The sequence below is a fragment of the Diorhabda carinulata genome, chromosome 9 (genome assembly GCF_026250575.1).
Source record: "Diorhabda carinulata isolate Delta chromosome 9, icDioCari1.1, whole genome shotgun sequence".
NCBI lineage: Eukaryota > Metazoa > Arthropoda > Insecta > Coleoptera > Chrysomelidae > Diorhabda > Diorhabda carinulata.
In genome coordinates this window covers 1,922,981-1,947,480 of record NC_079468.1, presented here as the reverse complement: position 1 = coordinate 1,947,480, position 24,500 = coordinate 1,922,981, and the positions used below count along the sequence as shown (strand labels likewise).

The 24,500-nt window shown below is 33.5% G+C and overlaps 1 protein-coding gene across 5 annotated transcripts; it reads right to left on the bottom strand.

Moving 5' to 3' along the window:
• Positions 1-118: 118 nt before the first annotated feature.
• Positions 119-24,122, bottom strand: LOC130897769 (sodium/hydrogen exchanger 9B2-like). Of its 5 annotated transcripts, none has more exons than XM_057806663.1 (8): positions 24,058-24,122; positions 11,376-11,574; positions 10,059-10,155; positions 9,619-9,996; positions 8,059-8,240; positions 7,431-7,655; positions 6,895-7,364; positions 119-1,952 (listed from the first exon to the last, which is right to left on the bottom strand). In XM_057806663.1, exons 2-8 carry the CDS (start codon positions 11,560-11,562, stop codon positions 1,641-1,643), a joined length of 1,851 nt encoding a protein of 616 aa, XP_057662646.1. In that variant the 5' UTR covers positions 11,563-11,574; positions 24,058-24,122; the 3' UTR covers positions 119-1,640. The 5 variants fall into 5 exon arrangements, with proteins under 5 accessions (XP_057662646.1, XP_057662647.1, XP_057662644.1 ...); XM_057806664.1 differs by having other exon boundaries at positions 11,376-11,570; positions 24,058-24,081; XM_057806661.1 differs by lacking the exon at positions 24,058-24,122 and adding an exon at positions 18,243-18,527.
• Between the last annotated feature and the right edge of the window lie 378 nt (positions 24,123-24,500).

The window sequence follows — 24,500 nt, the reverse complement described above, 5'->3', positions numbered from 1 at the left end:
GGATAAAAAATATTTTATTTTTATTGGTTTAGCGAGGTGTCTTGATTTTGAATAAAAGGTGAAAGCGTTTTTTATGAATTTTGGAGAAAGGGTGGAAGTTAGAAAAAAAAACTTCAAATGAAAGTTGTAGATCTTTTAATTTTACACAAAAATGATGCAATGCATTTTCTCCCTATTTTTGATATTTACAAAGTTATTGCGACTAGATCTTAAGGGTTGGTAGTTATAGCTTTAAAAAATATTAACGCGCTAAAATTTTTTTGAAAAAAAAATTCAGACATGTTTAAATGATTATAAATTTCAATTCGGGACGATTTTTTAACAATTTTTTATGAAAAAAATTCAATTTCAAAATTATATAAAATACTAATAGTCATTTTTTGTTTTCCCCTGTATACTATTTGGAATTTTCCAATTTGAACGACTCTAATGGCACTTCCTAATAATTTTCATCAAGTATAACATTATTTGAATGTTTTGTAATCATCCCCTGGGTGAGGGTGAAAAAATTTTGTAAAAAGCGTTTTTTCTAAATTTTGGAAAAAGGGTGAAAGTTAGGAAAAAAAACTTCAAATGAAAGTTGTAGATCTTTTAATTTTACACAAAAATGATTCCACGCATTTTTTCCCTATTTCTGATATTTACAAAGTTATGGCGACTAGAACTTAAGGGTTGGTAGTTAAAGCTTTAAAAATTAATGAAGGTATAAAATTTTTTTGAAAAAAAAATTCAGACATGTTTAAATAATTATAAATTTCAATTCGGGACGATTTTTTAACAATTTTTTATGAAAAAAATTCAATTTCAAAATTATATAAAATACTAATAGTCATTTTTTGTTTTCCCCTGTATACTATTTGAAAATTTCCAATTTGAACGACTCTAATGGCACTTCCCAATAATTTTCATCAAGTATAACATTATTTGAATGTTTTGTAATCATCCCCTGGGTGAGGGTGAAAAAATTTTGTAAAAAGCGTTTTTTCTAAATTTTGGAAAAAGGGTGAAAGTTAGGAAAAAAAACTTCAAATGAAAGTTGTAGATCTTTTAATTTTACACAAAAATGATTCAATGCATTTTTTCCCTATTTCTGATATTTACAAAGTTATGGCGACTAGAACTTAAGGGTTGTAGGTTACTTCTCCAAAAACTGATAACTTACTAAAAAATTGCAATTTTTCAAAAAAAAAAATTAAACATTCTTTCATAATCCAAAATTTCAATTTCAGACTATTTTCTTCATTGTTTATAGAAAAATTATAACCAAATAATTTGTCAAAATTGCATCTTACTAAACTTTAAATATTTTCTAAATGAAAACGATCAAAAGCGGGAATGATTTTTCCCGTTTGGCAAAAAATAAAAATTGAAATTTCAGAACATTTTTATGGAAAAATCGCAATTTTAAACCTGCAACTATCACCCCCCAAACTCTAGCCCCCCCTAACTTTGTAAATATCAGTCATAGGAAAAAACTTCAAAGTAGAATTTTTGTGTAAAATTAAATGTACTACAACTTTCATCCGAAGTTTTTCTCTCTAACTGTCACCGTTTTTCCAAAAATTTGGAGAATCCATAAAACCCTTGCCATATCCACTTCACTAACTTACACTGAGAAGCCATTTTCTCTAAATATCAAATTATACAGTATCCTGCGGCGCTTTAACACTAATCGTAGGTAATTCCGCAAAAATATTTGTTTCTTTTTCATCTTCTTCGTTAATTATACTTATATCTCTTATCGACGGTCTGTGACTCCTTTTCCACGTCTCCGGTTCGGGTATAAAATTAGTTTTAGTAAGCAATCGTGGACCCAAGATCGTTATCAAAATACCGCCCGTCGGAGCTGTCAACACTATACATAAAACGCACATCGTCAATACTTTATTAGCGAATTCGTGTTCGGGTGTATCGACTAAAACCATCCCTATAATAACCGGTCCTAGTGCTGCCTAAAAATTAAATCACAAAATTCAAACATCATACACCGGTTTATAGAAATTTCAAAATTCCCGCTCAAAATTGCTTCAAGGACGCGAATTTATATTTGTAAACTGCGCCGGTTTAAAATTCCCGCTCAAATACTGTGGTGGCAACGTGTATCTAATGACGTGGAATCTCTTAAAAAACGTAAATTTAAACAAGATATAAATCAACACTTGCTACAAATTATACCTGAACGTAAATCGATAAATTTTATAAAACACTAATTTTATTAAACAACAATTTTAACCTTAATCTTTTTTTATTTGATACAAACTTCCACGTATTGATATTTACTAGAAGAATAAACAGGAATGAATGCTACGTTGCCGAGTGCACCAATAAAGTAGGGAATATAATACGTAACTCGAGTCATTTATCAGTTGCTGCGTATTAAGGAAGAATTGAAGTCACAATTTGGCAATGTTAATATCACGTTGATTTTATACAACGTAGATATTGTAGTAGTTAGAAGTTTCTAGAAATTAAATAGTATACAAATAAATTACGAGGAGTAATCGCAAAATACAGTGAAAAAAAAAATGACTAAATATGTACTTTGATTCGATTATTTTGACGTAATTTTTGCGAGGTTGACAGTAACCACAAATCTTCAATGACAGTTGACGTTTTCAAACTAATTCAAACACGATACGTCAAAAAGATGACGCTAACTTCGATTTTAACTGAAACTAAGACATGCAGTTGTCTTATTCAAAATGGTGGCTTGCATGTTGGTTATTTCATAGAAATAGCGTAAATTCCCTTTCCCAATACTAATATATTCAAAACGTACATTCCGACATTCGGAATACTACGACAAAACAAAGAAAAACGATTCAACGTCTTTTTGACCATTCCTCGTATATTTATCTATGTACGTAATCAATTAACTATAAGGAAATGCATCAAAATGAAATTCATAGGCTTATTTTTACGAAAAATAATTAAAGTATACAGTATTTTTAACCGAATGCAAATAAAAAAAAACTAATTGCTTAAAACTGTATAATTACTAAAATCTTTTTAACGACAGGATCTGTAGTTACGGTTGTGAGGAAGTTCAAGGTCAACTGATCTGATTACCGGAAGTTACGTTCGTAGGTGTATTTCTCTGTCACGTGATCAGTGTGTGGACATATTAATATTTTCTTATATTAGTATTAAAAAAATTCACACAAAACTTTTTAATGCATGTACTATATAAATTCTCGTCTTCTTTTTTACGAATAATCGTTCTAATTGGATTTGAAACAAACAACAGCGCTGTTGTCAGATTTCCTTGCTGATAAATGGAAATGTGTGAAAATTAGTGTCATTAGCCATTTTACTTTTAATAAATATTTACAAAAATTGTTTTTTGTAAAATGATGTTATTGGTAGTAATCGTTAATTAGAAGAAAATAGAATTTACTAAAAATAGGAATACACCAAAAAGAAGTGATATATTTTGAAAAATATCCTCATTTTGATGTAAACACAAACCAGAAGATTAAAAAAAAACGCGAAACACTAGTTGAGGTGAAAAACTAACCTCAAAATGCGAGCATAGCATCGATGTTTTAATTACATCCAGATTCAAAATGACGGGCGTAACAAATGACATCCAAGATGGTAAACACGATAATTGATAGATGTCATTCAAAATGGCGGACATGACAGTTGACAGATGATATCCAAGATGGTGAAGACGACATTTCGACTAATGTCATTCAAGATAGCGGACACAACAGATGAAATCTAATATGGTGAAAACGACAATTGAAAAATGACAACCAAGATGGCTGAATCGATAGTTGATAGATGATATCCAAAATGGTGAACACGATATTTGACTGATGACATTCAATATAGCGGTAACGACAGATTACTCAAGATGGTAAACACTATAATTGATAGATGTCATTCAAAATGGCGGACATGACAGTTGACAGATGATATCCAAGATAGTGAATACGGCATTTTGACTAATGTCATTCAAGATAGCGGACACAACAGATGACATCCAAGATAGAAAACACAAAGATTGATAGATGAGATCCAATATGGTGAAAACGAAAATTGAAAAATGACAACCAAGATGGCGGAATCGATAGTTGATAGATGATATCCAAAATGGTGAACACGATATTTGACTGATGACATTCAATATAGCGGTAACGACAGATTACTCAAGATGGTAAACACTATAATTGATAGATGTCATTCAAAATGGCGGACATGACAGTTGACAGATGATATCCAAGATAGTGAATACGGCATTTTGACTAATGTCATTCAAGATAGCGGACACAACAGATGACATCCAAGATAGAAAACACAAAGATTGATAGATGAGATCCAATATGGTGAAAACGAAAATTGAAAAATGACAACCAAGATGGCGGAATCGATAGTTGATAGATGATATCCAAAATGGTGAACACGATATTTGACTGATGACATTCAATATAGCGGTAACGACAGATTACTCAAGATGGTAAACACTATAATTGATAGATGTCATTCAAAATGGCGGACATGACAGTTGACAGATGATATCCAAGATGGTGAAGACGACATTTCGACTAATGTCATTCAAGATAGCGGACACAACAGATGAAATCTAATATGGTGAAAACGACAATTGAAAAATGACAACCAAGATGGCTGAATCGATAGTTGATAGATGATATCCAAAATGGTGAACACGATATTTGACTGATGACATTCAATATAGCGGTAACGACAGATTACTCAAGATGGTAAACACTATAATTGATAGATGTCATTCAAAATGGCGGACATGACAGTTGACAGATGATATCCAAGATAGTGAATACGGCATTTTGACTAATGTCATTCAAGATAGCGGACACAACAGATGACATCCAAGATAGAAAACACAAAGATTGATAGATGAGATCCAATATGGTGAAAACGAAAATTGAAAAATGACAACCAAGATGGCGGAATCGATAGTTGATAGATGATATCCAAAATGGTGAACACGATATTTGACTGATGACATTCAATATAGCGGTAACGACAGATTACTCAAGATGGTAAACACTATAATTGATAGATGTCATTCAAAATGGCGGACATGACAGTTGACAGATGATATCCAAGATAGTGAATACGGCATTTTGACTAATGTCATTCAAGATAGCGGACACAACAGATGACATCCAAGATAGAAAACACAAAGATTGATAGATGAGATCCAATATGGTGAAAACGAAAATTGAAAAATGACAACCAAGATGGCGGAATCGATAGTTGATAGATGATATCCAAAATGGTGAACACGATATTTGACTGATGACATTCAATATAGCGGTAACGACAGATTACTCAAGATGGTAAACACTATAATTGATAGATGTCATTCAAAATGGCGGACATGACAGTTGACAGATGATATCCAAGATGGTGAATACGGCATTTTGACTAATGTCATTCAAGATAGCGGACACAACAGATGACATCCAAGATAGAAAACACAAGGATTGATAGATGAGATCCAATATGGTGAAAACGAAAATTGAAAAATGACAACCAAGATGGCGGAATCGATAGTTGATAGATGATATCCAAAATGGTGAACACGATATTTGACTGATGACATTCAATATAGCGGTAACGACAGATTACTCAAGATGGTAAACACTATAATTGATAGATGTCATTCAAAATGGCGGACATGACAGTTGACAGATGATATCCAAGATAGTGAATACGGCATTTTGACTAATGTCATTCAAGATAGCGGACACAACAGATGACATCCAAGATAGAAAACACAAAGATTGATAGATGAGATCCAATATGGTGAAAACGAAAATTGAAAAATGACAACCAAGATGGCGGAATCGATAGTTGATAGATGATATCCAAAATGGTGAACATGATATTTGACTGATGACATTCAATATAGCGGTAACGACAGATTACTCAAGATGGTAAACACTATAATTGATAGATGTCATTCAAAATGGCGGACATGACAGTTGACAGATGATATCCAAGATGGTGAATACGGCATTTTGACTAATGTCATTCAAGATAGCGGACACAACAGATGACATCCAAGATAGAAAACACAAGGATTGATAGATGAGATCCAATATGGTGAAAACGAAAATTGAAAAATGACAACCAAGATGGCGGAATCGATAGTTGATAGATGATATCCAAAATGGTGAACACGATATTTGACTGATGACATTCAAGATAGCGGACACAACAGATGACATCCAATGATGACAGATGGTAAACACGATAATTGATAGATGTCATTCAAAATGGCGGACATGACAGTTGACAGATGATATCCAAGATGGTGAACACGACATTTGACTGATGTCATTCAAGATAGCGGACACAACAGATGACATCCAATGATGACAGACGGTAAACAAGACAATTTATAGAAGTTGGCGAACACGACAGTAACAAATGACGTTCAAGATGGCGGGTATATATCACTTCCGTTCTAGAAACGGTATTGCTGATCTACTGTTTTGAAATGAATATCGCTTATGTCGTTATTCCAGTTTTGTACGAATCCGACAGATGGAGTTACAACGCTATATAATATACAGGGTGTGTCAAAAGAAGATGGCTTCGCGTCTAGGATAATGGTTTCGGCAAAATCATCAAATAGGTATGTATATTTACGAAAATGTCTTACTAACCTAACCCTAAATAAATTCTCTACCTAACCTAGAGCCGGAGACAACTCGAATTGAATTCATCGATGGAATATTCACGGAACACACTCAAATAACAAAATTTCTTAATTGAGGTTACGACAAGTTTATGCTGGAAGATACACTGTTGCCAAATCCACAAATATATACAGCAACTCACGTATATGCATAAAACTATTATAAAAAAAATAATAACAATAATAAAAAGGAAACGTACCTGTACTGTAGCTTTAGCCGTACAAGCTAGAGCTATAAAAATTTTCTCTTTCAAATTGAAATTACAACCGATTCCAAGGATAACCGTAATAATTATCCTGGTAACGACAACGACGATCAGTATCCCAAGGCAGTAATAAACGAGCGTCGGTTCCAGTTGGTCGAGTTTGATGGCGGTACCCGTAATACCGAAAAGAATCGGTTCGAATATCATCCAGAATATTTCGAAGGCCGTAGCGGCCGCGTTATCTTCGATCTCCCAACCTTGTTTCGACCAAAAACATATCGAAGAAAAAGCGGTCGCCACACAAGCCAAAGGTCCCGCACCCCCGAAACCGATCATCTCACTACCGAACACCGATATCAAACCGCCAATTAACAACATCAAAATCCTCAACGGCACCAAAAACGGATCGTGTCTTTCGGGCGCAAAGTTAGATAGAAGACCCCAAAGGACGCCGAATCCAATACCTGCAAAATTTACTTTTAATCCAACGGTATTTTGGTTTTTTTTTTCTTTTTCGTATCTATACGTACCGCCTACTATCGAAACCGGTCCGATGAGTATCAAATTCGTTAAGGAACTATTTGAAAAAATTATACTTTTGGTTATACCAAAGGCGGCAACGGAAGCTGCGTCGTCGATACCGGCTATGGCTATTATCAATGTGGGTATACCCTTAGCCACACCGTACCCTTTAGATCTGAGTCTGAATAGACACGGGACAACTACCGCTGGAGATACCGCGGCTATGAGGGAACCTACAGCATAATATTCATCGTTTAAAATCGATACCAAGGAAATCGACATAATATAAAGTGGTTGAGACTACATTCTAGATGTAAAATTTAGCTCTAGCTCTACCCCAATCGCTATCGAAGGTACGTGCGTTTAGATTAACTGCTGGTGCGACAAAATTAGAATCCCTCGGTCCATCAGATGATCCGTCCACGTCACGTCCACTTATAATAGATGGCGTGTGTGCGACGTGATTTCTTGCAGGAAAACTTTTGAGGTTCTCTCTCTCTCTCTCTCTCTCTCTCTCTCTAACATACGAAGAATGGGGGGAACTGACTTACCTGGTTAAGTTATTAACAAACAATTTTAAGTTGGTTGCTCAAATTGTAAATAAAAAATCGATGTTATCTATGGAAATAGACTTACCAAGTAGAATACCGTAGCTCCAAGGTATATTCAGAATGAAAACTGACAGGATTGCTGTCAAACAACCTTCCACTAACCAAGGTACTAATCCTATTTTAACGACTGTGTATTTTAATCTTTTCAAAGCATTCGGATCTAAATCCAAACCAGCTCTTATCAAGATAATGACCAATGCTACATTTCTGGAAAAGGAAATATTCAATTCATAGATTATCACTTCAGTTCCTGCCCCGTTTAAAATCACAACACGCTAATTTAGCGTTTTTGAAGTCTCATAATCCTTTTATCGATTTTCTATATATCGGAAATTCGTAGTTTCATAGAAAAATATCTTTTTTTCTATGTATATATAACCTAATCTAAATTGAAACTAATCTAAACTAAAGTAAAACTAATCTAAGCTAAACTAAACCTAATCTACGCTAAACTAAACCTAATCTACGCTAAACTAAACCTAATCTAAGCTAAAGTAAAACTAATATAAGCTAAAGTAAACCTAAACTAAAGTAAACTTATTATAACCTAAAGTAAAACTAATATAAGCTAAAGTAAACCTAATCTAAACTAAAGTAAACTTATTATAATCTAAAGTAAAACTAATATAAGCCAAAGTAAACCTAATCTAAACTAAAGTAAACTTATTATAATCTAAAGTAAAACTAATATAAGCTAAAGTAAACCTAATCTAAACTAATGTAAACTTATTATAACCTAAAGTAAAACTAATATAAGCTAAAGTAAACCTAATCTAAACTAAAGTAAACTTAATTTAAGCTAAAGTAAACCTAATCTAAACTAAAGTAAACTTATTATAACCTAAAGTAAAACTAATGTAAGCTAAAGCAAAACTAATGTAAGCTAAAGCAAAACTAATCTAAGCTAAAGTAAACCTAATCTAAGCTAAAGTAAAACTAATGTAAGCTAAAGTGAAACTAACCTAAGCTAATTTAAGCTAAAGTAAAACTAATCTAAACTAAAGTAAACTTATTATAATCTAAAGTAAAACTAATATAAGCCAAAGTAAACCTAATCTAAACTAAAGTAAACTTAATTTAAGCTAAAGTAAACCTAATCTTATCAGAACATGGATACGTTTCTGAGTCAAGTGTCAGTACGACAACTTGAATGTAATTAAAATTCGATCAAAAATAAACAAGAAAAACATTTATTTTCGATTTTTTTCTCACTATACGTCTTAAGCCATGTCTCCATCTCCAAAAAATATCCCCTCCAAACTAAAACCTTTCGTTTTATTCATAAAACCAATTCGAAACGACGAACCTATACAATTATCGATAAAATCGTAAGTACCGAGATATGGTATATGGATAAATGGATTCTACGACCTCGAAAACGCCAAACTAACGTGTTTAGGTTCCGGGGTAGACACATAAGTCTAAAGGATAATTTGAAATTTGTAAGTTCGACTAATATTTCGAAATATACCTTCGTTAAAACTATTTCTTATGATAAAATAAAAAATAAATTCAACAAAATCGATGTCACTGTATTAAATACGGTACTATACAATATACAACAATTAAAAATTAAATTTCTCACCTCAATTCCTTGCATATATAAGAAAACGAATCGTCTATATTAACGATATTCAAATTTTGAAAAATGAATCCAGTTATAAGCATTCCCACTAAAGCCGGCAACGTCGTCAAACTCATCAACCATCCACCGATATGAGTAGCAATTGTTAATAATATTAGTTGGAACAGTTTACCGTCAGGTGGAGCTGCCGTTTCTCCTACTACCGAATAAAACAAACACCAAGTTAAGATTCCTATTAAACTTATAGATATTATTCTTGTGAATTGTCGATACGTGGGACAGAAAGGGTAAGGACACAATTTGTGCCAAAATTTGGGTTTCCACGATTGTTGGCCGTCGTCAGATCGGCATTGAAGACAGAACAAGTACCACCACGACCTAAAGAAATAATACTACCGTAAAATTATAATTCCGATAAAAAAATTTGTCTCAATTGTTACCTATCTTCATGAACTGGGGCAAATCTTGTTTTGGAATATACCGATTCTGTTTCCGAGTTCTTTTTAAACCTGTAATCACCATTTTGTCTTCCACTTTCTAAAATAGATACATTAAAATACAATCGTGATTAAATAAACTGTATATTACACGTATTAGTAAATTACGAAATAATAATTCTATATATTATATATATTCTATATATATATAAGTTAATTAATTTCATAGACAAAGTTATACTATGACTATAATTAAATCCTATCTCCATATTTCTGTTATACCAGCACCGCCTAGTGAATCGTAGTAAAAATCAAGTTACAGTTTCCTATGATTAGTAAGAATAATTAAAATTTAAGATTGGCCGCTTGAAGTAGAGATGGCGTGACAAACGATTTTGTGACTACCTCTCATCATCTGGTGTGTTGATAAATTTACAGTTGAATTCTTAGTCGTGAATGAATCGCATATATAATTTTGAAAATATGATGGAAATTATGAACTTACTATGACCATTTTGTTGATATAATCGAAAACCCTACTGTCATATTTTTACAACGGTTTCCGGTTGCCAAGATGTCTTCCTTTTACATAATATGTTCATGAACATTTAGGTGGAAAACAGTGAATTATATATTTTAACTTCTTAGACCTTTTTATATGTTTTTCGTGATTATTTATCTTGATTCTAAATTTTTTTTGATAGAAAATCAGTTCAAAATAACAGATAAAAATACCATAAACGTTCAAATTTAATTAAAACAAATATGATAACGAATTGTCATTACATGCAACGGAACATCAATCAGTGTTGCCAGTTCGGATTTTGAGAAAGGAATTTTGTAATACAATTTATTGAAAAAAAAATTGCGTTTGTTTTTAAAGCACTTTTTGTAAAAAGTTAGTGTGCTATTCTGATACTGATTCTGATATTATTTTATAAATTTATACAAATTAAAAAAAAATACTGAAGTTTGTAAGTTTGCTAAGAGTGACGAAAACATGGATATTTACGTAAAAAACGTATAGCTGGCAACGCCGATGCCAATACAGTTCCATTAATTAATAACGTTTCATTCGCCGTCCGCCGACGGAAGTGCCTGCCATAGTTCACAATCTATACTTGTATTAATACTTATTTTAAAATTTGTTGTTCTATTATTTTAAAAATCATAAAAATATATATTTATAATAAATAATAAAATTACTAATTCGATGTGTCTTAAACAGATAAACGATATTATCACATATGTGTATCATGTGATTAGTGAAAACAAATTCGGTTGGTCCTTTCTATTTATGTTACATTTTTTTAAACTTACCGCTTCTACCAGAACAGCTCAACATATCGATATCGTTATGTTTATATAAAATACTTTTTTTTCTGACAGGACCTATTTCTGTGTGTTCAGACGTTGCGGATATTTTCCTGCTGGGAGATTCGAAAACGGGATTATCATAAGCTCGATCGTGGTGATGTCCATGTCGAGAATCCGGATGTTGGTCCATTACCGGCACTTGCTAAAAAAATCAAAATTCGTAGTGACAAAATGGCGTCTATAATATTACTCGCCAGAAATTCAGTAATTTTAAACTATCGTCACTTTAATTATGTACCAAAAAACTTTTGACTAATCAATCGTATGGAATTCCAATTCCAATACAGATAATAGTATACAGGGTTAGTTTAAAATATATGTTTGAAATTTGACATATAAACATATGAAACAAAATATAGAAATGGGATTTTAACATGGGTTTAGTGGTTGCCATAGGAACCGGAGAGAATATACGGGGTGTTTTAGTTAATGAATTATGTAGATTAAGTATGTAATAAGATAACTTATACCAGATTTTGCACTAAATCATTGAATACGGGGTTCGTTAGAGTTTTGAACTATATGTGTATCGGGCGCGTCTTGATTTTCACTTTGAGTTTGAATGTTTCTAATTCAAATGGTAGAGTTTGTGTTATAAATTTGATAAAGTTTATCAGTCATAGTTTAGCGATATTTAGAACGTGTAATTCACGATATAAACTATTGTAAAAGTACATAACCTCACTTATAATAAAATTTGTATATTCTGGACAACCGGAAATGATTAAATTGCCAGTATGGTGTCTACACGGAGTTATTTAAATAAAAGTATAAACTAATTTTAACGAAAATTTAAAAACACATACGGGGGTTATTCGATAAGTATTTGGAGTACAAGGTCGATTTATTTTTCGATATGGTCTTATTTTGATTCGAGGTCTGCTAAGTAAGCGTCGGTGACGTCATTCGCTTGAAATTTCGGCCACGTGAGTGAGTTTAAAAGCAAAAAGGAGTCGCACGAGGCTAAATCAGGAAAATACGGTGGATAGCGCATCAATTCGTAACTCGAATAGACAAATATCAAAGTGGAAAAGCAATTTTTTATTGTTTCGATTATTTCTTAGTCTCTGTCACAAAACGACGTGTTAGAGAAGTGACCAAAAAGTGTTTTATAATTTTTTTCTTTACCGAACCATGAAGCGAATATATGATTACATAAAATAGTCCTTCTTTACGATCGTACAGTTTTTTTATTTCCATTTTGGAGTTTTATCCTTCGGGGACGATGTAGTCGTTTGTTTGTTTTTATGGGTATTTCAACGAAAGGTTTGCCGCAAAGAAAACGGCGTCGACTTGAAATTTATGCTTGTTGAAAATACGTTTTAGAGAAAATCTCCGCATAAATATGAAATGCGAAAGAGACATTCATCAAATTAACAAAATTTTCACGCCCATTTAGACAAATTCCTATCTTGAAACGTTCTGTAGCTAAATGTTTTATTGCTCTCGGGATTACCTTACCTACACCTTGGTGTAGCTAAAAGTGTTGCAATTACGTCTTCCAACGGTCTTTGGGCATCAGCTTTCCTCAATTTCCTCTGTTTTTTTAGCGCGATATTCAACCGTTTCCACTAAACCGGCTTCACGGTCCATGTGATGGACGAGTTCGTAACAATATAATGCCCAGTTTGGTAGTAATTGAATGCATGGTCCACAGCATGTCGTTGGGCATCAATTTTCTTCGTTTTTTGCATGATATTGAGCAGCATCCACTAAACCGGCTTCACGGTCCATGTGTTGGACGAATTTCGCCACAAAAAATATCACTTGTAACCCAAACTTTTTTTATTAGCACGCCAAAACACTGGAAAGTTGTCCTTGTTATGATTTTTTAATCTGTAAAGCTACTCGCCAGACTGGGATTGGTAAACCCTCTGATGGGCCCTGAATCCATCCTTGGTGTGGCTAAAATTGTTGCTATCGCATCTCTCAATGGTTTACTCGCTAGTGGAGCTCGACTCCAACTAAATAGGCGCGAAATCCAACTGGGATAACCATGGGTATCATGGATGTAAGGATGTAACTGCAGGTCACGTCATCTGTGATTACCCAGCACTCACAGGAGCGCGGTTTAAGCACTTGGGCAAGCCTACTGACATCAATTCGATTCGAACCTGGGACCATCCGGACGTGAGCCTCGTACTCTAGCCACTACACTACGGAGAGACCTTAATAATACGTTTTTTCACGCACTAGTGCTTAAAGTGACTGTCTTTACGCACTAGTTTGTAAATAGAAAAGTGTTACGCACTCTAAAGTGCGTACTTCACGAAAAATAGTAGAAAAACGAATAAAAATAAACATTTAATCGACTAACCTTCAAATTTAAAAAATGTTAAATGCGATCAAAAAATAATTATTACTATATAAGAAGAAAAATAAAGAAACGGCATCAGCGCGATTCGAACCTGGGACCACCCGGACGTGAGCCTCGTACTCTAGCCACTACACTACGGAGAGACCTTAATAATACGTTTTTTCACGCACTAGTGCTTAAAGTGAGTCTCTTTACGCACTAGTTTGTAAATAGAAAAGTGTTACGCACTCTAAAGTGCGTACTTCATGAAAAATAGTAGAAAAACGAATAAAAATAAGCATTTAGTCGACTAACCTTCAAATTTAAAAAATGTTAAATGCGATCAAAAAATAATTATTACTATATAAGAAGAAAAATAAAGAAACGGCATCAGCGCGATTCGAACCTGGGACCACCCGGACGTGAGCCTCGTACTCTAGCCACTACACTACGGAGAGACCTTAATAATACGTTTTTTCACGCACTAGTGCTTAAAGTGAGTCTCTTTACGCACTAGTTTGTAAATAGAAAAGTGTTACGCACTCTAAAGTGCGTACTTCACGAAAAATAGTAGAAAAACGAATAAAAATAAACATTTAATCGACTAACCTTCAAATTTAAAAAATGTTAAATGCGATCAAAAAATAATTATTACTATATAAGAAGAAAAATAAAGAAACGGCATCAGCGCGATTCGAACCTGGGACCACCCGGACGTGAGCCTCGTACTCTAGCCACTACACTACGGAGAGACCTTAATAATACGTTTTTTCACGCACTAGTGCTTAAAGTGAGTCTCTTTACGCACTAGTTTGTAAATAGAAAAGTGTTACGCACTCTAAAGTGCGTACTTCATGAAAAATAGTAGAAAAACGAATAAAAATAAGCATTTAGTCGACTAACCTTCAAATTTAAAAAATGTTAAATGCGATCAAAAAATAATTATTACTATATAAGAAGAAAAATAAAGAAACGGCATCAGCGCGATTCGAACCTGGGACCACCCGGACGTGAGCCTCGTACTCTAGCCACTACACTACGGAGAGACCTTAATAATACGTTTTTTCACGCACTAGTGCTTAAAGTGAGTCTCTTTACGCACTAGTTTGTAAATAGAAAAGTGTTACGCACTCTAAAGTGCGTACTTCACGAAAAATAGTAGAAAAACGAATAAAAATAAACATTTAATCGACTAACCTTCAAATTTAAAAAATGTTAAATGCGATCAAAAAATAATTATTACTATATAAGAAGAAAAATAAAGAAACGGCATCAGCGCGATTCGAACCTGGGACCACCCGGACGTGAGCCTCGTACTCTAGCCACTACACTACGGAGAGACCTTAATAATACGTTTTTTCACGCACTAGTGCTTAAAGTGAGTCTCTTTACGCACTAGTTTGTAAATAGAAAAGTGTTACGCACTCTAAAGTGCGTACTTCATGAAAAATAGTAGAAAAACGAATAAAAATAAGCATTTAGTCGACTAACCTTCAAATTTAAAAAATGTTAAATGCGATCAAAAAATAATTATTACTATATAAGAAGAAAAATAAAGAAACGGCATCAGCGCGATTCGAACCTGGGACCACCCGGACGTGAGCCTCGTACTCTAGCCACTACACTACGGAGAGACCTTAATAATACGTTTTTTCACGCACTAGTGCTTAAAGTGACTGTCTTTACGCACTAGTTTGTAAATAGAAAAGTGTTACGCACTCTAAAGTGCGTACTTCACGAAAAATAGTAGAAAAACGAATAAAAATAAACATTTAATCGACTAACCTTCAAATTTAAAAAATGTTAAATGCGATCAAAAAATAATTATTACTATATAAGAAGAAAAATAAAGAAACGGCATCAGCGCGATTCGAACCTGGGACCACCCGGACGTGAGCCTCGTACTCTAGCCACTACACTACGGAGAGACCTTAATAATACGTTTTTCCACGCACTAGTGCTTAAAGTGAGTCTCTTTACGCATTAGTTTGTAAATAGAAAAGTGTTACGCACTCGAAAGTGCGTACTTCACGAAAAATAGTAGAAAAACGAATAAAAATAAGCATTTAGTCGACTAACCTTCAAATTTAAAAAATTCACACTCAATATTTTCGTAAATATAGCCGATTTGTTACCAAAAAACATCGCGATTCGTAAACGAAAATTCGTTAATACAAATAATAATAATTCACCTGCACAGTAAATTTCATCACATAAAGTTTATAACTGTATGTAACTAAATCAGTAGCTCCACATACAATCAATGCACGACAATGAATGTTTATTAACGACAATCCGTTTAATAAAAATCAAATGTAAAAACAAATCCCATAGAATGAAACACATAGAGGTACAATCGAAAAATATCTCATAGTCAATTTTTTTTATTTACTCATATATTTAGTTTTGGGGTTAGGTTTTGAGGTTAGGAGTCGTTCCGCTTGTCATATACGCGCGTCCTGCGCAGTTTTGAAGAAAAAAACTTCTATGATGTAATTCTTCTTTAGAAAAGAATTTGCGACAAAAGAAAAAGTTCTTGGCCATCGTTCGAGATTATTCAGATTACCCCGAAACACTTTATCAACTTTTGAATCTACTCTTTCCGATAGATAGAACAAATGACAGACGTCACGTTGACGAAAAACAAAGTAAAAATCGATTTTCGAGTTTTTAATCGATATTACCAGCCAATTACATGTCTGAACCTATAAATACGTATTAAAAACAATTTACGCATGTGCTATTATGACATTCGCACTTGACAGCTGTCAAAACAGGGAAATTCTTTCTTATTAATTTTGAAGTTAAGTCATGCGACCGAAAAATTTTCGATAAATTTCCACGCCTTTATATATCGCGTCGACGAAAAACAAAGTAAAAATCGAATTTCGAAAACAGTTGGAGTTTTTAATCGATATCACCAGCAAATAACACGTCTGAACCTATAAATACGTATTAAAAACAATTTACGCATACGCTATTATGACATTCGCACTTGACAGCTGTCAAAACTGGGAAATTCTTTCTTATTAATTTTGAAGTTAAGTCACGCGACCGAAAAATTTTCGATAAATTTCCACGCCTTTACATATCGCGTCGACGATAAACAAAGTAAAAATCGAATTTCGAAAACAGTTGGAGTTTTTAATCGATATCACCAGCAAATAACACGTCTGAACCTATAAATACGTATTAAAAACAATTTACGCATCCGCTATTATGACATTCGCACTTGACAGCTGTCAAAACTGGGAAATTCTTTCTTATTAATTTTGAAGTTAAGTCACGCGACCGAAAAATTTTCGATAAATTTCCACGCCTTTATATATCGCGTCGACGAAAAACAAAGTAAAAATCGAATTTCGAAAACAGTTGGAGTTTTTAATCGATATCACCAGCAAATAACACGTCTGAACCTATAAATACGTATTAAAAACAATTTACGCATACGCTATTATGACATTCGCACTTGACAGCTGTCAAAACAGGGAAATTCTTTCTTATTAATTTTGAAGTCAAGTCACATGACATTCGCACTTGACACCTGTCAAAACAGGGAAATTATTTTTCATTAATTTTGAAGTTAAGTCACATGACATTCGCACGTGACAGCTGTCAAAACAGGGAAATTAATTTTTATTAATTTTGAAGTTGAGTCACGTGACCGATAAGACACTTCCACGTCGTGAAGATGTTTCCATCGAGTGTTTATATAACCATGGGTCCATCACTTCACACCCGGTACAAAAAAACGACCAAAACAATGGACTGAAAAGACAGAACCGGCTCCAAACAATACAAAGACAGTTCCATCCGCAGGCAAGGTTATGTCGTCGGTTTTTTGTACTAAAACTTTTAACTTTTTCGTTAAAAAATATACTCCTGTATACAAATGCGACGTGTACACGCCGTATTTCAAACCGATTTTAATTATTACGTTGTCGTAATGGAATTCTTTAACAATTTCAAATTATATTAACCGAGGATTTATTATTAACGTCTTGGTGATGATTCTGTTTATGTATCGACAAATAAAGATGGCGTGTACACGCCTCGGAACAATTAAAGCGATAAATGGTTATACGATTCAAGTAAATATTATCACTGTCAATTATTAGTGTTTATTCGAACGACGTGTACACGTCCGCTCATAATTGTATATATATACATATAAATACGCATTTGAGTTGATTAGTAAACTAATTTTTTTTTCACCAAACAACACAAAAAATTCTTCTCAATATATAACTATAATAATACAGGGTGAGTCGCGAGGAACTTTACATATTTTAACAGTATGTAAAGTCGATCAAAAATGTCAATTCCTCTTCTTTTTTTTTGACATTTGACATTGAACTGACAAAAAAAGTTTGTAAAATTTGAAATTGGCGTCGCAAAACGAACTTTTTGTCATGTTAAAAGCGAAAATTACGTCAATTTTTTCAATAATCAAACAAATTAGTTCCTGATCGTTTTTTTTTTTTTTTTCGGAAATAAAACAAAACTGAACTTACCAAATAATTGATCTTGTTACATTGATATCGTTTCATCAGAGTATCAGATTAGTTTTAAGAAAAAACAAATGTCTATTAGATGCATTAGCATTTTATTGGATAATAGTATAATATTCTTCCTAACCTAAAAGCAGTAGGCGAATTCAAGAGTGGGTTTGAAGGTTTCGATACGAGACGATAATTCGACCAATTAGATTATAGACTAAGAACCAGAATCTGTCAAACTTTAGTTAACGATATTATTAGAATGTTAATTTCTACCATAAAAACGAAAAAAAAACTAAATCTTATCCACACGCGAAAATATAAAAATAGAAATTTTAAAACCATAAAAAACACATTTTTAGATGTAGAATCCAAAAGGGAATTTTGAAATTTACTCGAGAACATCAGATTAAAATAAATGCGAGTAGTCACTTTATAAAAAGTTGCAAATAAACTTTTATTTTAAAGGTAATATTGTCAAAATAATAAAATATTAATTCGAGGTTAACCTGCAGTAAAGCTTGTACTCCCCACTCCACGCCCTTATATGTATAAACGACAAAAAATTCTACATCTTTGGTGTTCTATGCGCTCTTTCCATGATTCACGTTATAGTTCCAATATTTTCCGAAATTTTTCGTTATTTAAGACGAGTTTAGGCGATTTAGTTTAACAAACAACTTTAAAATTACCAAATCCCGAGACTATCTTTTATAATCAATCGATTTTAACGCTATATCCCGATAATTTTAACCGTTCGATTGTTCAAATCCATTTTATCTTCCAATCTAACCGCTAGAGGGTGTAACCAGCCTAGAAACTGTCCTTTTATAAGTACCAAACTATTATCAGTTTATTTAGTGGTGTTTTCAGTTCCACAATCTTATTGTATGATACTACAGATTCCTACTATATCCGCTAAATATTTGAAAATTGAGGCGCACAGTCCAGTGACTGTACCTTAAACCGGATACGGTGATCTAGGCAACTCGGACGACCCGTAGTGCCGTAGTTCAAACATTCAGCACAATGACGTCAAAAGGTTCAAGTCAAAGCGTCTGATCATCAATTTTAAGTAGGTTTCGACGAGCCTGAATTGTACCTTAAACCGGATACGGTGATCTGGGCAACACGGACGACTCGTAGTGCCGTAGTTCAAACATTCAGCACAATGACGTCAAAAGGTTCAAGTCAAAGCGTCTGATCATCAATTTTAAGTAGGTTTCGACGAGCCTGAATTGTACCTTGAACCGGATACGGTGATCTGGGCAACACGGACGACTCGTAGTGCCGTAGTTCAAACATTCAGCGTAATGACGTCAAAAGGTTCAAGTCAAAGCGTCTGATCATCAATTTTAAGTAGGTTTCGACGAGCCTGAACTGTACCTTAAACCGGATACGGTGATCTGGGCAACACGGACGACCCGTAGTGCCGTAGTTCAAACATTCAGCGTAATGACGTCGAAAGGTTCAAGTCAAAGCGTCTGATCATCAATTTTAAGTAGGTTTCGACGAGCCTGAATTGTACCTTGAACCGGATACGGTGATCTGGGCAACACGGACGACTCGTAGTGCCGTAGTTCAAACATTCAGCGTAATGACGTCAAAAGGTTCAAGTCAAAGCGTCTGATCATCAATTTTAAGTAGGTTTCGACGAGCCTGAACTGTACCTTAAACCGGATACGGTGATCTGGGCAACACGGACGACCCGTAGTGCCGTAGTTCAAACATTCAGCGTAATGACGTCAAAAGGTTCAAGTCAAAGCGTCTGATCATCAATTTTAAGTAGGTTTCGACGAGCCTGAACTGTACCTTAAACCGGATACGGTGATCTGGGCAACACGGACGACCCGTAGTGCCGTAGTTCAAACATTCAGCGTAATGACGTCGAAAGGTTCAAGTCAAAGCGTCTGATCATCAATTTTAAGTAGGTTTCGACGAGCCTGAATTGTTCCTTAAACCGGATACGGTGATCTGGGCAACACGGACGACTCGTAGTGCCGTAGTTCAAACATTCAGCGTAATGACGTCAAAAGGTTCAAGTCAAAGCGTCTGATCATCAATTTTAAGTAGGTTTCGACGAGCCTGAACTGTACCTTAAACCGGATACGGTGATCTGGGCAACACGGACGACCCGTAGTGCCGTAGTTCAAACATTCAGCGTAATGACGTCGAAAGGTTCAAGTCAAAGCGTCTGATCATCAATTTTAAGTAGGTTTCGACGAGCCTGAATTGTACCTTGAACCGGATACGGTGATCTGGGCAACACGGACGACTCGTAGTGCCGTAGTTCAAACATTCAGCGTAATGACGTCAAAAGGTTCAAGTCAAAGCGTCTGATCATCAATTTTAAGTAGGTTTCGACGAGCCTGAACTGTACCTTAAACCGGATACGGTGATCTGGGCAACACGGACGACCCGTAGTGCCGTAGTTCAAACATTCAGCGTAATGACGTCAAAAGGTTCAAGTCAAAGCGTCTGATCATCAATTTTAAGTAGGTTTCGACGAGCCTGAACTGTACCTTAAACCGGATACGGTGATCTGGGCAACACGGACGACCCGTAGTGCCGTAGTTCAAACATTCAGCGTAATGACGTCGAAAGGTTCAAGTCAAAGCGTCTGATCATCAATTTTAAGTAGGTTTCGACGAGCCTGAATTGTTCCTTAAACCGGATACGGTGATCTGGGCAACACGGACGACTCGTAGTGCCGTAGTTCAAACATTCAGCGTAATGACGTCAAAAGGTTCAAGTCAAAGCGTCTGATCATCAATTTTAAGTAGGTTTCGACGAGCCTGAACTTGTCAGTTTCTAACTTCGAAGTCATCGGCATAGGTATTAATAATAAATGGATATTTTCGTGAATAGATATTTTAAATTTAATAGATTTAATAAACAAAAAGTACGTATAGCACGTGTCGCTATCCGACTACCAAAATAGTGAAACTATAAACAAGTACCTTGACAAATAATTGATTATTGAATCATCTTATGATCAATAAACATCCAGTGTAAAATGAATTAGCACTAGTACATTCTAAATCATCCTAAACTATAAAATATTAATATAGTATTGTTAATTGTAGGACTAATATGTTGATAAACGTTCAAATATACGAGAAAATTTGAATTATCCCCGAAATATTATCTGCCGTATTATTTCTTATAATTTATACAAAATTTCAAAAGTTAAAATCAAATAATTCAACTTGAGTACTATTTATAACCCGTAATAACTTTAATCATGGTAAAATAACAATAATAGTTTATTTACATCTTATTTTTTTCTAACCGGTTTATAATTTCGGTTTTCTCAGTGTAGTAATTCGAAATAATGCCAACTCTCAATTATGCCGTAACAGATTTTAATTCCTACGTTAGACAGTGTACTATTGACCAGCGACACCTTTATACTAAATTAAGAAAACAAATCGATTCACAATTGCTGCAAATATCAAATTTATTTTACTTTTATATTCACATTACCATTTTATATTCTGTTTTAAATGTTAACATAAAAGAAAATTAATAAAAAAGATCGGTATTATAAAAAGACCTGCGACTTTCAATAGTCTAGAGTCTAGACGTTATTTTAAACGAATTCATATAAGTTACTGTACAAAATAGAAACACAACGAATAGCTCGTTTCGGGATGACGTCACTTCCGGCCGCCATATTGTCTTAAGGGGAAAATATTCCATTATTTATATTAAAATTATTACTAGTATTGGTGTTTTATTTTCATTTTTTTGTCAATATACTAATTTCAATGAAAAAAGCGTTCGAAACAATCAATTTTCTATATACAAATGAAAATATTTGTACACCACGACAATATGGCCGACGATACTCGAAATCAAGGGTCCTTTCCATTTTATTCGAAGGGCCTAGTCAAATTTTATCACCTCATAAAGTGACGTTTACGCGAAATAAAACAACATTATCTATTATTATGTTGTTTGTATACATTTTACTATAAAATGAGGTAGTGCCGTGTAATTTGTGACGTCACAAAACAGTCTGACATTTTTTTTAATAGTCCGTCCTGTTTTTTATGGATGAGACCTTGACTCGAAATGACCTATAGTTTTCAGAGAAGATGAGGACGTACATTTTTTAAATGTAATAGGCGATATTTGGATATGAATCAACGACTATTTAAACAAAAATTAGGCCAAACAACAGAGAAATATAAAAGATTTTTTATGAGGTGAATGACACTGAAAAAAAAAAAAGTTTGTAACAAACCAATTGACATTTTAATACTTCGTATTTAACAACGAGTTTTATAAAAATGATAAAATGACATTTGACAGCTTGGTTTTAAATACACACGTATACGGGAGGTGATTGAAAAGTATTTTTATTTTAATACATTAATTCATATTTATTTTATTTATATTAGAAATAGAGAAGTAAAAAATGAAAACGTTATCGTCACATAGTTTAAATACGAGTGTTGGGGTAGCGGTAGCATTGTGTTCAGTATATACAGAGGTTATTAGAAAAGTAGTTTTTAACTAATTCGAATTGTAATGTTAGATTTTATTAATAAGAGCAGTGAAATTTTCCTATTGATCAAGTGACTAAACTGGTAATTTATAAAAAAAATTGTTATCTGTTTCATAATTACTATCACTTTAGCAACATGTCGATAAATCATTTCAAACCTATTTTTTTATTGACAGTTAACATAGAAGTGTTAAAAATTGATTCAAAAAGATGTTTGAATTGCAAAAATGGTTAATTATAAATATAAACACGGTAACCATATCGGTTAATTTTTTTTATTGAACGAATTAGTGTCAAGTTAGTCGATGAATAATATTTAAAGCAAGAGAAATTGCAGATTGTTTATATAAATTGAGTCCAGTCTCACTGTTTTCATATTTTAAAATGGCCGCCGTAACTTTTGACGTAAGCTCTTGTCGCTGATTTCCAAAGATAGTTAAGAAACTGTGATAACGCACATAAAGATGGCGCTCGGACGCGCTCTCGACGTCCAGGTTAACCAACTTTCTACTTTTCACTCGCTGAACGTCAAAAATATAACCTCACTTTTTTGTAGTTTGTGAAATACTGAAATACCAGTCGGTTGATTACAAAAAACTAAAATTTAGCTGAATATACGGAAAAATTTTCTCATTTTAAAATTCCATAACAAGATCTAGTTATTAACTTCCTTATCTAATCGACAATCAGGTTCGTTTGGATCTATTTACGTGTCAAATGTCACTTGCACTCAAAAACCACTGTGCACCGCTTCCGTGTGTCAAATGTCACTTGGTATATTATCAAATGTCTTTATATATACGCACAATTGAGGTTATGTTTATTAGTGTCAGTCTGTGCACCGCTTAAATATTTAAAATCTAACGCGAAACACATTCAGTGTGTATCAGAAACTGGAAAATTAAAATAAAAACAAAATAACATGAAACATTACGATATTGAATCACCCACTAAAATAAAATTTCATATTTTTTATTGAATTTTTCCTTTTTTAGCACTCTAAACCGTCCTAAGGGTAGAAGGTTACGTTTTAGGGGGAACGTGAACGTTTTTCATACCCTTCCCGAGGGTTGACAACTTTTTTACTATGCCCACAGTTTTTTCCTTATTTTTCAGAATAATTTCCATATAATTTCAGCCAGTCATTCTGACTTGACTATTAAAAATAAAAAAAAAACACTAATTCGATTCCAAAAGAAGATACAAAATTATTTAAGGGTTGAAAATAATTTTTTATTTTCACTTTTTGTATATCAGGTGATTATTTTCGAAAATATACGAATTAAAATAATTTTAAATCCGATTTATTACACTTACCAATTTTTCTAATAATATTACGACACACTACCACCTGTAACTGAATATTCGTTATAAAAATCGTATGGGTATGTGTCGGTTTTTTATAGATTTCAAAAAATTTAAGTAAACTTTAAAACTGTATCTAAATCAATTTTACCATACCTCCACTATTTTTCTCCCACCCATTTCACGTCATGAAGCAGGTAATAATTGATCTGTAACACATATTTATCCAATAACCAGTGAAAAAAAGTAAATAAACAACAGTCAAGTTTTATAGGGTAAATACGAGTTGTAATAAGTTACAAATAATCAATTAAAATAACACCTAATAAATATAAAAAATAATATATCCTGTAATTGAACGTGCTTAAGACATTTACTGGAAATAAAATTAATTCCTACGAACCCCACTGTAAATATACTTTAAATCCACTCCTGTACATAACTACTATATATGT